Below are 16,015 nucleotides of genomic sequence, written 5' to 3' on the forward strand. Positions count from 1 at the left end.
AACTATCATAAAATAGATTAACCTACTTATCCTCAGACTACTAACTCCCCCCCGAAACCTTAACTCCACTATAGATAACATAATACTTCTAATACTTAATGTTCATTCATAAGCTATTTGATATTTTCTTGTCTGATACTTATTTTGAATATAATTAATCCATCTTCTCCATTCCAATACGTATCTTTCTTGTGTATAGTCCTTCAGGTACGCTGAGATTTTCGCCATTTCTGCTAAGTTCGTTACTTTCAGTATCCACTCTTCAATAGTGGGCAAAGAGTCCTTCTTCCAATATTGCGCTAACAACAGCCTAGCTGCTGATACTAAGTTCAAAATCAATTTAGTCTCTGATACTCTACAATCCGTTGTTATACCCAATAGGAACAATTGAGGAGTAAATTTCAACCTTCTTTTCAGAATATTCTGCATCACCCACCAAATTTTTATTCAAAATACCTTGATTTTCTTACAGGTCCACCATATATGATAATAGGTTGCATCATTACATTCACATCTCCAACATTTAGCTTGCAAATTCGAGTACATACATGATAATTTTTTAGGATCTAAGTGCCATCTATAAAACATTTTATAAAAATTCTCTCTCAAATTTTGTGCTTGCGTAAATTTAACATTTCTGACCCAAATCTTTTCCCACGTTTCCATCATCACTGGTTCCTGAAAGTTTTGTGCCCATTTTATCATACAATCCTTAACCAATTCCGTTTCTAAATCTATTTCCAATAATGCATTATACAACCTTTTAATATGCATCTGACTTTGATCTCTAATCTGTTTCACCAGATTTTCCTCATTTTGCATAACACCAATTTTTTGATCTTCCCTCCATCTAGCTTGAAGCTGACCATACTGAAACCAAGTAATAAATTATCCCTTCTTCTTTTAATTCATCTAAAGATTTCAGTTGCAACTTACCCGTTTCCAAAAGAAGAAGCTCTTTATAAGTAATCACCTCTGTTTTTTGCTCTATACTTATATTTTCTATTGCATGTCTGGGATTTGCCCATATGAGTATCTTATAATTTAACTTATATTGGTACTTTTTCCAAACCCTCAACAACGCATTTCTAAGTATATGACCCTTAAACACTTTATCCACTTTTTTTTCATATAACAGATAAGCATGCCATCCATATAACAAATAAAAAAACATATAAAAACCTTCTATGTTTAATATTCTTTGTTCAGTTAAGTTAAACCAATCACTAATTTGTGATAAAGCAGCTGCTTCATAATACAATCTTAAGTTAGGCATTTTAAGACCTCCTCTCTCACATATATCCTGTATAATTTTCAGTTTCATTCTTGGTTTCTTCCCACCCCAGATGAAAGTATTAACCCCTTTCTGCCATTCCATCAGATTTCCATCTTTCTTAAGCACTGATATCATTTGAAACAAAAATAAAAACCGAGGTAGTACTTTCATTTTTATTGCTGCTATCCTTCCCAGTAATGATAGTTGTAGCTTTTTCCAATTTTCCATTTCTTTTTGTACTTTTTGCCAAAGAGCTTCATAATTATTTTTAAACAGTTTCGTGTTTGAGGCTGCAATATATACTCCTAGATACTTAACCTTTTTAACTATTTCAAACCCCGTTATTCTCCCTAGATCTTAGAAATTTCTGGTTTCAAAGACATATTCATTAATTTTTATCTCATCTTTTATTACTTTATAAATAAAGTTTTCAAGATCAACATTCAAATGAAATCAGATTACTTTCTTGTGGTGGCTGATGGACAGCCAGTTAGAAAAGAGTCAAGGAAGATATTAAATAATCATTTTAATATGATTATTGCTGTGAGGCTATTCATATCTGCAGGAATGGAAAGATTCTGAAATTTCCAGAACGGAGGAACGGCTGATGAAGATGACGGAACTAGCAGAGGCGGAAAAACTGATTTAGAAAAAGATCAACAACAACATTTATCAGTGGCTGCAAAATATGGACATTTTGCTGAAGAAAAAAAAAAGAAAAAATAAATGTTTCTGAAGATTAGAAAACGTAGTACGTTAATGAAAGAAGGAAATTATGATGTAACTTTAGGGGGAGAGGGCAAAATACAAATGTATCTATAACCACTGTCTAGAACCTATGGCACGTGTGCCAGAGGTAGCATGCAGCGCCCTCTCTGTGGGCACGCGAGCCGTCGCTGCAGATCAGCTCTGCTGCGCATGCGTCTCCCTCCGACCAACTGGTCTTCAGGTCTCTGCAGCGCATGTGCTGGGGGATGAGGTGCATGTGGGGGCCCCATGGATGCATGCGTGGGTGTGTGGCATATGGGGGAGCGTGCATGCGCAGGGGTGCACACATGCATGGGGCAGGGTGAATGCGTGGGGCCTGCACGCACATCGCATTTGGGGGGTTCGGGCCTGTGCATTTGTGCAGAGAATCAAAATAGAGCTGGAAGGGACCTTGGAGGTCTTCTAGTCCAACCCCCTGCTCAAGCAAGAAACCCTATACCATTTCAGACAAGTGACTGTCCAGCCTCTGCTTAAAAGCCTCCAGTGATGGAGCACCCATAACTTCTTGGTGGCAAGCTGTTCTCCAGCGTGCTGCTTGGAGAATCCAAAGCGTGGGTAATCAATGGAGTGTTTTCCAGAGACTGAGTGTATGTTCCTTTAAATTTTTTGCCTTGGTTCCGCCTCCTTCTCTCGGCTGGTGTCAGTTTTTATTCACTCAGTGGAGCTGAAGAGACTGAACTTTGGCTTGCTCTGGAGAATTTTCTATTGCATTTCAACGCTTTGGTTCTGCTTACATCAAGTCTATCTTGGATTTTGTCTTCGCCTTTCATTTCCTATTGTTCTGGACTGTTGTGACTTAGAAGAAGGTGGTGAGTCGTTCGGGCTTCGGCCCGCCTCTTTGAGCCACCTAAGGGCTCTGTCCTGGCTGGGACATATCTATTAATTACAGCCGCCGGTGGGAGCGTTGGTTCCCGGCTTGCCGCCACGACCACCACCGCCATTAATTGAATTCTACCAATTTTACTGGCGGCTTCAGAGTCCCTGCTACCGGCTGGAACATACTCTATTACTGTTTAGTCTGTTCAGCCTGAAGCCAAGTGCCTTGCTGACGTGACTGATTGTGATTGCGAGAGGTCAGGATTCCCTCTCATATTGGATTGCATTTACCTCCATCTCAACTTCGCTACGATTTCTAAGCTCCTGGCTCGGAGCGCAATTTGGAACCTATTCCTAGAACGCTGACTGAACGAAGGCAGAGGCGAGGTTTTGCGGCTAGGGGAAGCCCTTAGCCAATTGGCCTCAATTGAATCCGGCGGCGCTGAGGTGATTTTCCCGCTGCCGCCATTTTAAAACCGCCGTTCACATCGGGTGCCGGTGGCAACGTGTGCAGCCTCTGAGCTGACCATACTTGAGACAGCGACTCAGCTTGTGAGCCCTTGGACATCGCAGCCGTTTTAATATCGCCAGATCGGCTGCTGGGTTCTGGGCTGCCCTTTTTCTTCCCGCTGACGACTTTTCTGCATTTGCCGTCCCATGCAGCCGCAGTTTATGCCGAGGCGGACGCCATTGCATATTTTCAACCACAGCGCCCCTGCAGTTATTAACGGTTCTTCCCGCCATTGCGCCATACAAGTTATCGCGCAGGCGCTCCGTGTTGCTCTGGCGCAGAGGGCATATCTGTCATTCTCTTGGCCCATTGAATTCTAGTTTCTTCAAGCTTGCGCCAGAGCCTTGACTACGGTCGGGCAGTAGACCCTTCCCATTCGGCGGCTATTGCTACACAGGGCATTACATCTGTTCAGTTCCTGTTAATTTAAATTAAAAAAAAAAAACCCTCTTCATCGATTGTATATAGTTGACGGTCCTAGCAGTCTACAATGGCGGACATGGACCTATCCTCAGACTGCGAACATTCCGACGACCAGTCACCTCCTGTGTCTATGCAGCCCAAGAAATTGACCTCTTCCAGATCCTGGTCTGCTAAGGCGACTTCGGCCCCACCTTCTGCACCTGACTCTCTGCCTCCCAAACGTTGCTCCTCTAAGAACAGGGATGAGCAGCGCAGACATCGGGCTCTGGAGCGCCAGTTTGAACTGGCCCATCAAAAGGCACTGCTTTCAGTCACCTGCACCAGCGCCAGCTTCTTCTGAGCCTGGTCCTGAACCTCCCTCACAACACGAGAAGGTTCCTTCCACTGACTGCAGCGACAGGTCTATTCATCGCACGGCTGACAACACTGGTCAAGGACCCTCAGCTATGTCGCCTCCTCAGCCACTGCCACCACCTCCATCCCAGGGGCCTGTTCCACGACCCAAGCCTGAGGCTACCTTTACTCCCACTGCCGCGGGGCTCCGCCCAGTGGAGGGTTAGCATTCCAACCTGCCCTTGGACGTGCAGTCTATCGTGGCGGAGACTGTATCTAGGCTCCTTGCTTCCGGATCCTTACCTGCTACTCAGCCTGCGGCCGCAGAGCCACCGGACCAGCCTCAGGCTGCAGCTCCTTCGGGCCACTACCAGACCTATGATTATGGCCATGACTATGATCACAGCGATGAATCAGATTGGGAGGACGACGAACATCGCCTCTCAGAATTTTCTGAGGACGAAGGCCTTTTGCCAGATCGGCCACCCCTTATCAGACTTTTTCGTCCATCTTTGTTTAAATCGTTGCTGCATAAGGCCAAGGTTTCAACCAACCTGGCAACACCTTCGGACCAACAGACGGCATCCACTTCTCAGTTTCCATCTGACGGCCTGTTCAACGTTCAAGCGTCTACGCAGGAATTCATACCTTGTCCTCAATTATTTTCGGAAGTCATTCAGCGGCCTTGGGATCTTCCAGGGTCCCTGCCAGCTCCCAATGGCCTGGATAAATGACTATATTGCTCCGCTCCTAATCTGCAGGGCATGTTAAATTTACCTTCTGTGGATGCTCCTGTGGCCCAATTGACATCTTCTTCTCTCTTTACTAATGATGTTGCGGACGGTTTGCGCAACGAGGATAGGAAGGCGGAACTCCTCTTACGTAAAAATCACCAAGCGGCCGCTTGGGCCATCAGGGCCATTACCTCGGCCTCGTTCTTTAACCGGGCCTCACTCATCTGGCTTCACCAGTTACAGGACCTCTCAGTGGGGGTGATTTCCATCATCCAGGCCTCCAGGCGGCCTTCTACGTCTAGAATATACAAGGCTACCTGGCGCTCCTTTTGCGCTTGGTGCGCCACCAAACATACTGACCCTACCTCTGCTTCCATCTCAGAGGTCTTGGACTTCCTCCACGCTGGCTTCAATAAGGGTCTAGCTCCCAGCACACTGCGCCGGCATGTTGCAGCCCTGGACACGGTCCTTTCTGCTCACCATGACAGCCCTCTCTCTCGGAATCCGCAGATTCGCTGCTTCCTCCGAGGCGCCTCCAACCTGCGACCTCCGGCGGTGCACCAGTACCCCACGTGGAGTCTTCCACTGGTGCTCCAGGCACTTACATTGCCGCCTTTCGAGCCGTTAGGGTCAACTGGGCTCCGTCTCTTGACCCTCAAGGTTGCCTTCTTGATCGCGATAACATCTGCACCTTGGATCTCAGAGCTGGCTGCCTTGTCAGCGAGGAGTGACCTGTACGTCTTCCACCCTAATCGGGTCGTACTGCGGATGGACCCCTCTTTTTTGCCAAAAATTAATTCACTGTTTCACCGGGCGCAGGAACTGGTCCTCCCAGATTTCTTCCCCAACCCAAGGCATCCCTCCGAAGAACAGTGGCACACTTTGGATGTGCAGAGGGCTCTCCGTCGCTACATCAGGCGTACAGCTGCCTTTCGCCGCTCCGAAGCCTTGTTCGTTTCCTTCCTCCTGGCTTCATTAGGACAAAAGGTCTCCTCTGCAACCATAGGGAGATGGCTGAAAGCTTGCATATGCAAGACTTACGCACTACATGGTAAACCACCGCCCGGTCGGATTGTTCCTCACTCAACGAGGAGTGCCTCTACTACCGCAGCTTGGGCTACTCAGGCCTCAGTGTTAGAGATCTGCAGAGCAGCCACTTGGACGACACTGTCTCCGTTCATTAGACATTATAAAGTTGATACCTTCGCATCGGCAGAAGCATCCTTTGGTCGCTGTGTTCTTCAATCTGTCACATCTGTGGCGGCCGGCCTGGACCTTCCTGCTGTCCCCCCTGATAGCACTTGCTTGGGTATATACCACGCTTTGGATTCTCCAAGCAGCGTGCTGGAGAATGGACGTTGCTTACCTGAACGTCTCTTCTCGGCACACTGCTGGAGAATCCAACCCACCCTGTACCTTGCATCCTGAGTCCGGGTCCTCCCGCCTTATCTTCGTTATTCTGCTTCTTCCATCTTCGTGAACAAAACTGACACCAGCCGAGCGAAGGAGGCGGAACCAAGGCAAAAAATTTAAAGGAACATACACTCAGTCTCTGGAAAACACTCCATTGATTACCAACGCTTTGGATTCTCCAAGCAGCGCGCCGAGAAGGGACGTTCCGGTAAGCAATGTCTGTTCCACTGGTTAATTGTCCTCACTGTTAGGAAGTTTCTCCTTAATTCCAGGTTGCTTCTCTCCTTTTCTTTTTCTTTTTCTTTTTATTTGATTTATATGCCGCCCTTCTCCGGAGACTCAGGGCGGCTTATAATGCGTTAAGCAATAGCCTTCATACTTTTTGTATATTTATACAAAGTCAGCTTATTGCCCCCACAAACTGGGTCCTCATTTAACCTACCTTAGAAAGGATGGAAGGCTGAGTCAACCTTGAGCCTGGTAAGATTCGAACCTGCAGAAATTGCAGGCAGCTGTGTTAATTACAGGGTGCATTAAACCACTGTACTACCAAGGCTCCTTGATGAGTTTCCATTCGTTGCTTCTTGTCCTGCCTTCAGGGGCTTTGGAGAACAGGTTGAGCCCCTCTTCTTTGTGGCAGCCCCTCAAATACTGGAAGACTGCTATCATGTCTCCCCTGGTCCTTCTTTTTTCTAGACTAGCCAAACCCAAATCCTGCTACCATTGCTCACATATTTTTGTCTCCAGGCCTTTAATCCACAGGTGAAATGCTCCCAGTTCGGACTGGACTGCCCAATCTGGTAACGATGGCAGCAGGTGATTCAGAGAACTGGTAGCAAAAATCCCTGGCCCCCACCCCCATTGCCCAGCTGAGCCACGCGATCATCAGAGGCTTTCTTTTTCTTTTAAAAAGCATTTTTTCTACAACCTCTTTGGCCGAAAACATGCTTTTAAAAGTAAAAAAAAAAAAGCCTCTGATCGCGTGGCTCAGCTGGGATCGTCAGAGGCTTTTAAAAGCATGTTTTTCTGCAACCTCTTAAGGTTGTAGAAAAAATGCTTTTAAAAGTAAAAAAAAAAAAAAAGTTGGCCACACCCTCCCAGTCACATTACCCACCCCCCTCACCAAGCCACGCCCACAGAACCGGTAGTAACAAATTTTACCTTTCACCACTGCTTTAATCATCTTAGTTGCTCTTCTTTGCACTTTTTCCAAAGTGGCCCAGGCTTGTAGAAAGTTAATTCTTTCCTGCAGAGGATGCTTTCTGAATTTTCAGGAGTTTTTCACCACTGAACAACTGGAAGGCGATCTCTTCGTAGGGCGTCGATACTCCACATTCGAACAAGCAGCCGAAGAAGACTGGATCTCCCCCTGTGCAAACAGCCAGGTCTGAGTAGGCACTGGGTCCCGTGTTCAAGATCCAGGGTGTCTTCCAGGAATTTTCCTCCAATGGACAAGGGTTCAAATAGATGCCCAGATCTGCACGTCTCTTTCGGTTGGTGGGATGGGAGAAGATCAGCCACGATTTGGGGGTCTTTGAGGAGGCTAAGGAAGATTCAGACCCCAGTTGTGGTGAAGGAAAACTCACCACGCTACCTTGACAACCATGGGGTGATTCCTGCAGTTTCCGAGATCGGAAGGGGGCTTCAAAGAGGCATCCACCGTCTTTGCTGAAGACCTCAAGACGGTATCGGTCATGGCTGCGGGCGTTACAGTATAACACCGGGCTATTATTCCGGTCCACCAACTCTGCCAATTGGCACTCCGATGCCTGCAGTGGTTTTTGGAGGTGGCCCTTCTGCCATGTCTTCCCGCCGTCGTCGCTGTAGAAGGCGAAGGAGTGAGGTTTGGTGCCACAGCAGAGCGCGTGTCCAAACAGACGTGTGTGGATGTAATAAGCGTAAGCTGGGACGAGCAGCCGCCCAGAGCTCAGCTGCACTCCGTGGCCCGGTCCCACGGCAAATGTGGCCCAGTTGTTCACATCTTTTCCAATCACTTGTTCGGTCAAGTCCGTCATTGGGCTCCAGGTGCGTCCACCATCTTTGCTGAAGATGTAGCCCAGCCTGGTGACATTTTTGCTCGTCCAGATCTGGTGTGTGTTGGTGATGTGGTCGAGAACACAGATGAAGAACAGGAAAATGGTGCCTTCCTTTGCATTGTACACTGGACACGGATTCATGGTGCGATATTTGGGTAGAACCGCGGTCTCCAGAATCTGCAGGGGGCCCCACTAGAGAGAAAATACAAAATAGTCAGATGTGAAATTGTCCCAGCAAATCCTAATCAGCTTTCTTTGGCAAAGAGAGAGAAAAGACCTGGGACCTATTATAGCTCTTTTGCACTAAACCAAGAGTCAGCAACCTGCGGCTCTGGAGCTGCATGTGGCTCTTTCACCCCTCTGCTGCGGCTTGGTCACTCAATATGTGTCACAACCGCCAATGTGCGACACCCGCCGGCACGCGATTTATTGAGTTTTTCAACCCCTGGTAGGCCAACCATGGATAAGTCCAAGAAAAGAAAAGTTTCAGAAGAAAACAGAACGTTTAATTCGACTACATATGCTAGTTTTTTGGCTGCTCAAGTAATAGTCAGGCACAGGAAGGGTTTTGTGGCTCCCGGTGTTTTCTTTTCTGTGGGAAACGGGTCCAAATGGCTCTCTTGAGTGTTTAAGGTTGCAGACTCCTGCACTAAACCATGTTTTGTTTTAAACCCAGTTATGCAGTGAAGCCACAGTGTTCTAAGTCATGCAAGCTCAGGGGAGCATCAAGGACCCCACAACACGAAGCTGTAAGGCACAGTTTGTGTACAAGCTGCAGGATTCTAATTCATGCACAACACTAAGCTAGCTACACATTATGGTTTGGATACCAGCTGGGTATATGCACTGAGCTAAATCCCTAATACAGGCAGTCCTCGACTTATAACAATTCGTTTAGTGACTGTTCGAAGTTACAACAGCACTGAAAAAAGTGACATATGACCGTTTTTCAGAGTTACGACCTTTGCAGCATCCCCACCATCAAGTGATCAAAATTCAGATATTTGGCAACTGACTCATATTTATGACGGTCACCGTGTCCCGGGGTCACGTGATCTCCTTTTGCGACCTCCTGACATGCGAAGTCAATGGGGATTCACTTAACAATTGTGTTACTAATTTAACAACTGCAGTGGTTTGCTTAATAATTGTGGCAAGACAGGCTGTAAAATGGGGCAAAACTCAATGAACAATTATCTCACTCAGCAATGGAAATGTTGGGTTCAATTGTGGCCATAAGTCGAGGACTACCCATACAGGGAGTTGACAATGTTGTGGCTCCGTTACCTGAGCCTGTGTTATCGGAGGGAGAAGGCTCTGAACATGAAGGAGAGGAGTTGGCCAGGCCTCCCTCTCCAGGACCCTCCTCTCTGGCAATGCCTCAGGTGTCTCCCGAAGGAGAAGAGATTGGTCAGGAGCCAGGTATCTCCTCACAGTCGGACAGTGACGGAGATAAGTCTTGGCTGGATCCATACCAGCGTCGGAGAGACAGGCGTGCGCAGCAGAAGAGGAGGCGTGCCAGAGATTAGGCTGAGTCACTGGACCACACCCCTCACGGGATAAAAGGGGGTGAGGTGGCCATTCAGACTCTGTGACGGACAAAACTAACTACTAGCGAGTCACATTGTATTTTTGAAACAGCGTTATCTGCCTTGGATTTAATACGGACTGGACTTGACAATTCCTGACCTGTGTGTATCTTGTTTGGGTTTATCTGTCGGAGGAACAACCCCTCCCTCTATGAGTAAAGTTCTTGGCAAGCAGCTACTGGGTTGCTGCCAAGCCTCTTATCGAAAGAATTTGTTGTCTGCCAGTTTTATTTAACCCCTGGCTATCTGTTTGTGTTCGTGTGTGAGACAGAGACAGAACAGACAATGGCCAAAACTTGCTGAATGTGGGACACAATATTCCCTTCTTCCATTGATTGATTGGGTCCTGTTTGGGAATCATGAGGACTAGAATCTTTAAAAAAAAAATAGAATAGAATATTTGCTAGTCTGGTTCAAGCAGTTGTGTGCACACAGCCATAGTATGACATGGGGCAGAAAGACAATGTATGGGGTGCCCTGAATCCACCTGAAAGGTGGGAGGTATAATGAACAGAGGTAGTGAATTGGGAATCATGGCTACTTTGGGGCTGCAGGGTTACCTTCACGGACAGGCCCTCTTTCTGGCCACGTCGCATCACTAGAAACTTGGCGTCTTCGTCCTGGGGTGAGGTGCGTTCCTCCGCAAAGGCCAGAAAGGTGGACTCTGAAGACAGGTAGAACAGAGCAGGGATGCGGTAAGTGAGGCCCCCCTCTTGGCGGAAGAGGGTCACCTTTTCAGAGACCTCCGAAGTCTCCGCCATCTTCTCTGGAGACGGGAAAATTCTAGGAGGGGGAAAAAAAGGGACATCAAATCAAGCCAACATTTCTAATCTCCAGCCCTGTTGAGGAGCTTAAGGTAGGTGGACGTCAACTCCCAGAATTCCCTAGCCTAGCGAATTCTGGGAATGGAAGTCCACCCATCTTCAAGTCCCTGAGGTTAGGCAAAAGGCGGCCGCTAAAAAAGAAACAGGAGAAACAGGCACTTCCATAGAAGAGAATAGCTGTAATTCAGGGTTTGCCCCAAAGGTGCTTTTTCAAGAGGCAACTGGATTTTCTGGTTCTTCTTTGAAGACGTTTCGCTTCGCATTCAAGAAGCCATAAAGAGGGCTGGGAAAATATTTACAGACCCTTCGCATCCTGGACACCAACTCTTTCAACTCCTACCCTCAAAACGCCGCTATAGAGCACTGCACACCAGAACAACTAGACACAAGAACAGTTTGTTCCCGAACGCCATCACTCTGCTAAACTAATAATTCCCTCAACACTGTCAAACTATTCACTAAGTCTGCATTACTATTAATCTTCTCATCCTTCCTATCACCCATCTCCTCCCACTTATGACTGTATGACTGTAACCTCGTTGCTGGGATCCTTACAATTTATATTGACTGTTTCTTAATATGATTCGATTGCTTATTTAGTAACCTATGACTATCATTAAGTGTTGCACCTTATAATTCTTGACGGATGTATCTTTTCTTTTATGTACACTGAGAGCTTAAGCACCAGAGACAAATTCCTTGTGTGTCCAATCACACTTGGCCAATAAATTCTATTATTTCTTTATTTCTTTATTTCTTTCTTTATTTATTTATTTCTTTCTTTATTGAATTGAATTAATGTTAATTATTAATTAATTATTAATATTGCCAGGGCTGAGAAACATATTTTAATTTATCTATTTATTTATTTATCTGTTAAAGCGAGCCCCTGCATTTCAGAAAAGTGTCTTCATCAGAATTTTTTTTTTTTTTTAATTTCCTGCCTGGCTAACGGTTTCATAACGGGCTTATTCTATTGCTGCCAGCATTTGGGGCTTTCTTCCTGCTGTGGGGGTGCGGGAGGGTGGGGGGGAGGGAAGAGGAAGATAGGGGAGGGCCCCTGAATGGCGGGTGTCTATCTAAGCCAGAATACCCTAAATGTAGGGAAGGGGGGGCTGGAAAGGGGGACCTCCTTTTCCTTCCAACCATCCATGGGGGTGTGTGTGGAGAAGGGAGAGATGGTGGGATGTGGGGGGGGGATGAGGGGGGAGAGCAGTGGCCTCCACCCCATGGAAGGAGGCCAAAGTAGCTTTCTGCAATTGGGGGCCATGCTTGCGCCAGGACCCTCCTCCCCAGGCATTCCCCCTCCCCTTGGCATTCCCCATTTCCCCCAGGTTTTCCTTTCCCCCCTCCCCTTGGACCTCCCCTCCCCAGGACTCCCCCTCCCAGGCCTTCCCCCTCCCCTCGGCATTCCCCATTCCCCCCAGGTTTTCCTTTCCCCCCTCCCCTTGGACCCCCCCTCCCCAGGACTCCCCCTCCCAGGCATTCCCCCTCCCCTCGGCATTCCCCATTCCCCCCAGGTTTTCCTTTCCCCCCTCCCCTTGGACCCCCCTCCCCAGGACTCCCCCTCCCCCAGGATTACCCCCTCCCAGGCATTCCCCCTCCCCTCGGCATTCCCCACCCCCGGTTTCCCTTTCCCCCCTCCCCCTGGACCCCCCCTCCCCAGGACTCCCTCTCCCCCCAGGATTGCCCCTCCCCCGGGGTTTCCCCCCCTCCTTCCGCGCCCCTCAACTCACAGCACTGCGGATTCGCGGCCCCTGCTTGCAAGCGCTCGGCGCGAGGATCGGCAACCCCGGAACTCCCCCCCCCCGGTCCCCTCCTCCTCCTCCTCCGCTCCTCCCCCGGCAGCCCTGGTCAGCCGGATTGAGGTGCGACTCCCACCCGGCCCCACCTTCCTGCTCCAGAGTTAGGGAGTTACCGGGGTGGGGCAGGGATGGAGGCCGTTTGGGTGCCCGCGGGCGCCAGCCTCATCTCGCAGCGCATCGCCAAATGGTTTGAGATTGAAAACAACGAAAGCAAAGGCGGGGCGAGTGGATCGGCAGAGGGATGGATGGATGGGTGGGCGCAAGGCAGAAATCCGGCGGCTACTGCTCGTGCACGGTCCACGGTAGCAAAACCTCGACTGATGCAAGTGATGCGTTTCATTGAAATGCAGCCCGTTTTGCAGCTGCAAAGATCGGCAGTTTGCTACGCTCTTATGCAACACAGAACGTATTTTCATTCTGATAATAAAGGCTATAATTCTAATATGAAAAGGGTTTTATGGGGGGGGGGAGGAGCCGCCAGGCGCCTCCAGAGAAGAACGTTCTGCACGCGTGCATCATACACACGTGCGCCAGACTGACGCGTAGACACAGGGGCCGCGGTTGGCGAAAGCTGATGTGGCCTTATGGCAGTGTTTCTCAACCTTGGAAGCTTGAAGATGGGTGGACTTCAACTCCCAGAATCCCCCAGCCAGCGTTGCTGGCTGGGGGATTCTGGGAGTTGAAGTCCACCCATCTTCAAGCTTCCAAGGTTGAGAAACACTGCCTTATGGAAAGAGAACGCTCGTTTGTTGCCCCCTAGCGGCCGCTCGAGGTGCTGTAAGTGCTGAGCCTGGTACAGGCAGTCCTCGATCTACGACCGCCACAGAGCCCAAATTTTTCTGTCGTTAGGCGAGATGTTTAAATGCGCTTTGCCCCATTTTAAGACCTTTCTTCAGTGGTGGGATTCAAATAATTTAACAACCGGTTCTCTGCCCTAATTATTTCTTCCGACAACCAGTTCACCAAACTGATCAGAAAGTTAACAACCGGTTCTCCCAAAGTGCTGCGAACCGGCTGAATCCCCCCACTGCCTTTCTTCTTAAGGGAATGACTGCAGTGGCTTTGAGCCAGGCTAAGATTCGATATTGGGATAAAACTCAAATATTAGAAATCCAAATCTTTGGTCAAGACAGAAGTGCCTCTTCTGTGCCAAGGTGCTGAGATGACAACTTCAATTCCCTCTTAACACTTTTTCTCTGGTAGTAGCAATAGCACTTAGAGTGTTAGACTTATATATCGCTTCACAGTGTTTTATAGCCCTGTCTGAGCAGTTTACAGAATTAGCATTTTGCCCCCAATAATCTGGGTCCTCATTTTACCAACCTCGGATGGAAGGATGGAAGGCTGAGTCAAACTTGAGCCATTCAGAATCGAATCGCCAAACTGCAGCCAGCCAGTAGTAGCAGAAATAGTAGTTCTGCATTTTAGCCACTGTACCACCATGGCTCGTACAGATTTCTTTTTTTATATATATTATATGTTTTTTCTTTATAAACAATAAGTGCTTAGTGAACAGCGTACAGTCCAAGTCAATTTGTTTACATAACAATATTAAACTCCTAGTTTCTACCTCTATTAGCCAACCATTGATAAAACAAACACCAAGTTTGAAAATATTCTGTGCCTTCTTTTTCTTTTATCTTCAGTATCAGTCTGTCCATGTCTGCACAGTCTAATGTTTTCTTAATTAGTCTGTCTGTGGGTGTTTCCCCGTTTTTCTAGCATTGCGCAACTACAATTCTTCCCGCTGTCAAAGCATGTAATATTAATTAAACATTCCCTTTATCATATTTCTCTGGCAATATGACTAACAAAAATAATTCTGGCATAGTCTATATGTTTCTAACCATGTATGTATTTTTTCTAACCATGTATGTATTTTCGTCCTTTTTTATTTTTTTTGCTTTTGTACATGACCACCACATATGATATGTACCCAGAATTTCATTACATTCCAACATTTCCAATAGTGAGAACATGTTTTTAAACATTTCAGCTAATCTAGCTGAAACAAATTTTTGTACAAATTTTCCTTATATGAGTTCACTTCAGAGGGTTTGTCGTGTTTGGGGAGCTGGGTCAGAACAGGTGGGAGGTATAATGAACAGAGGTAGTGAACTGGGAATCATGGCTACTTTGGGGCTGCAGGGTTACCTTCACGGACAGGCCCTCTTTCTGGCCACGTCGCATGACCAAGAACTTGGCGTCTTCGTCCAAGGGTGAGGTGCGTTCTTCCGCAAAGGCCAGGAAGGTGGACTCCGAAGACAGGTAGAGCAGAGCGGGGATGCGGTAAGTGAGGCCCCCCTCCTGGCGGAAGAGGGTCACCTTCTCAGAGACCCCCGAAAACTCCGCCATCTTCTCTGGAGACGGGAGAGGCCAAATTAAGCCAATCTTCAGCAGTAGCAATTTCAGCCAACCGCAGTATGCAGAGGAGATGGAGTTTCTTACCCCTCCCCAGGATTCTCCTTTCCCCTCCCCATAATCCCCCTTTCCCTTCCCCTGTATTCCCCCTCCCCCTGAATCCCCCCTCCCCAAGGATTCTCCTTCTCCCTGAATTCCCCCCTCCAGTTTTCCCTTTTTTTTTAAATTTGATTTATATGCCGCCCTTCTCCGGAGACTCAGGGCGGCTTACAATGCATTAAGCAATAGCCTTCATACTTTTGTATATTTATACAAAGTCAGCTTATTGCCCCCACAAATTTTACCTACCTTAGAAAGGATGGAAGGCTGAGTCAACCTTGAGCCTTGGCGAGATTCGAACCAGCAGTAATTGCAGGCAGCTGTGTTAATGACAGGGTGCTTAGACCACTGTGCTATCAAGGCTAAGAGCCTTGGTAGTACAGTAGTGTAAAGCACCCTGTTATTAAGACCAGCTGCCTGCAATTACTGCTGGTTCGAATCTCGCCAAGGCTCAAGGTTGACTCAGCCTTCCATCCTTTCTAAGGTAGGTAAATTGAGGACCCAGTTTGTGGGGGGCAGTAAGCTGACTTTGTATAAATATACAAAAGGATGAAGGCTATTGCTTAACGCATTGTAAGCCGCCCTGAGTCTCCGGAGAAGGGCGGCATATAAATCAAATTAAAAAAAAAAAAGGCTCCTTTTCCCCCTCGACTCCCCATTACCCCTCCCCAAGACTCCCCCTCCTCCAGGACTGTCCCTTCCTCTGTCCCGGGGATTTCCCCCACTCCTTCCGCGCTCCCCAGCCCCACTCACAGCGCTGAGGATTCGCGCCCCTGCTTGCAAGCGCTCCGCGAGGATCGCCAACCTCGAAGCATCTCGGTCTTCTCGTCCTCCTTCTCCGCTCCTCAGCTCCGCCCTCGCCGGCCCTGCTCGGCCGGTTTGACGTGGGACTCCCACGGGGCTCCACCTGGCGGGCCCAGCAACCGCGGAGTTACCGGGAGGGATGGAGGGATGGAGGTTTCTCGGCGCCCGCGGGCGCCAGCTTCATCTCGCAGCGCATCGCCAGATGGCTTGAGGTTGAAAAAAA

At 48.0% G+C, this 16,015-nt stretch overlaps 1 protein-coding gene across 1 annotated transcript; it reads right to left on the bottom strand.

Annotated features, from left to right (window-relative positions):
* Window positions 1-7,445: 7,445 nt before the first annotated feature.
* LOC139317154 (sialidase-3-like) lies at window positions 7,446-14,883 on the bottom strand. Its single transcript, XM_070944112.1, has 2 exons — window positions 14,683-14,883; window positions 7,446-8,502 (listed from the first exon to the last, which is right to left on the bottom strand). Exons 1-2 carry the CDS (start codon window positions 14,881-14,883, stop codon window positions 7,510-7,512), a joined length of 1,194 nt encoding a protein of 397 aa, XP_070800213.1. The 3' UTR covers window positions 7,446-7,509.
* Between the last annotated feature and the right edge of the window lie 1,132 nt (window positions 14,884-16,015).

Source organism: Pituophis catenifer, unplaced genomic scaffold (assembly GCF_029215685.1).
Source record: "Pituophis catenifer annectens isolate HBS135680 unplaced genomic scaffold, rPitCat1.0.hap2 SCAF_4, whole genome shotgun sequence".
Lineage (NCBI taxonomy): Eukaryota > Metazoa > Chordata > Lepidosauria > Squamata > Colubridae > Pituophis > Pituophis catenifer.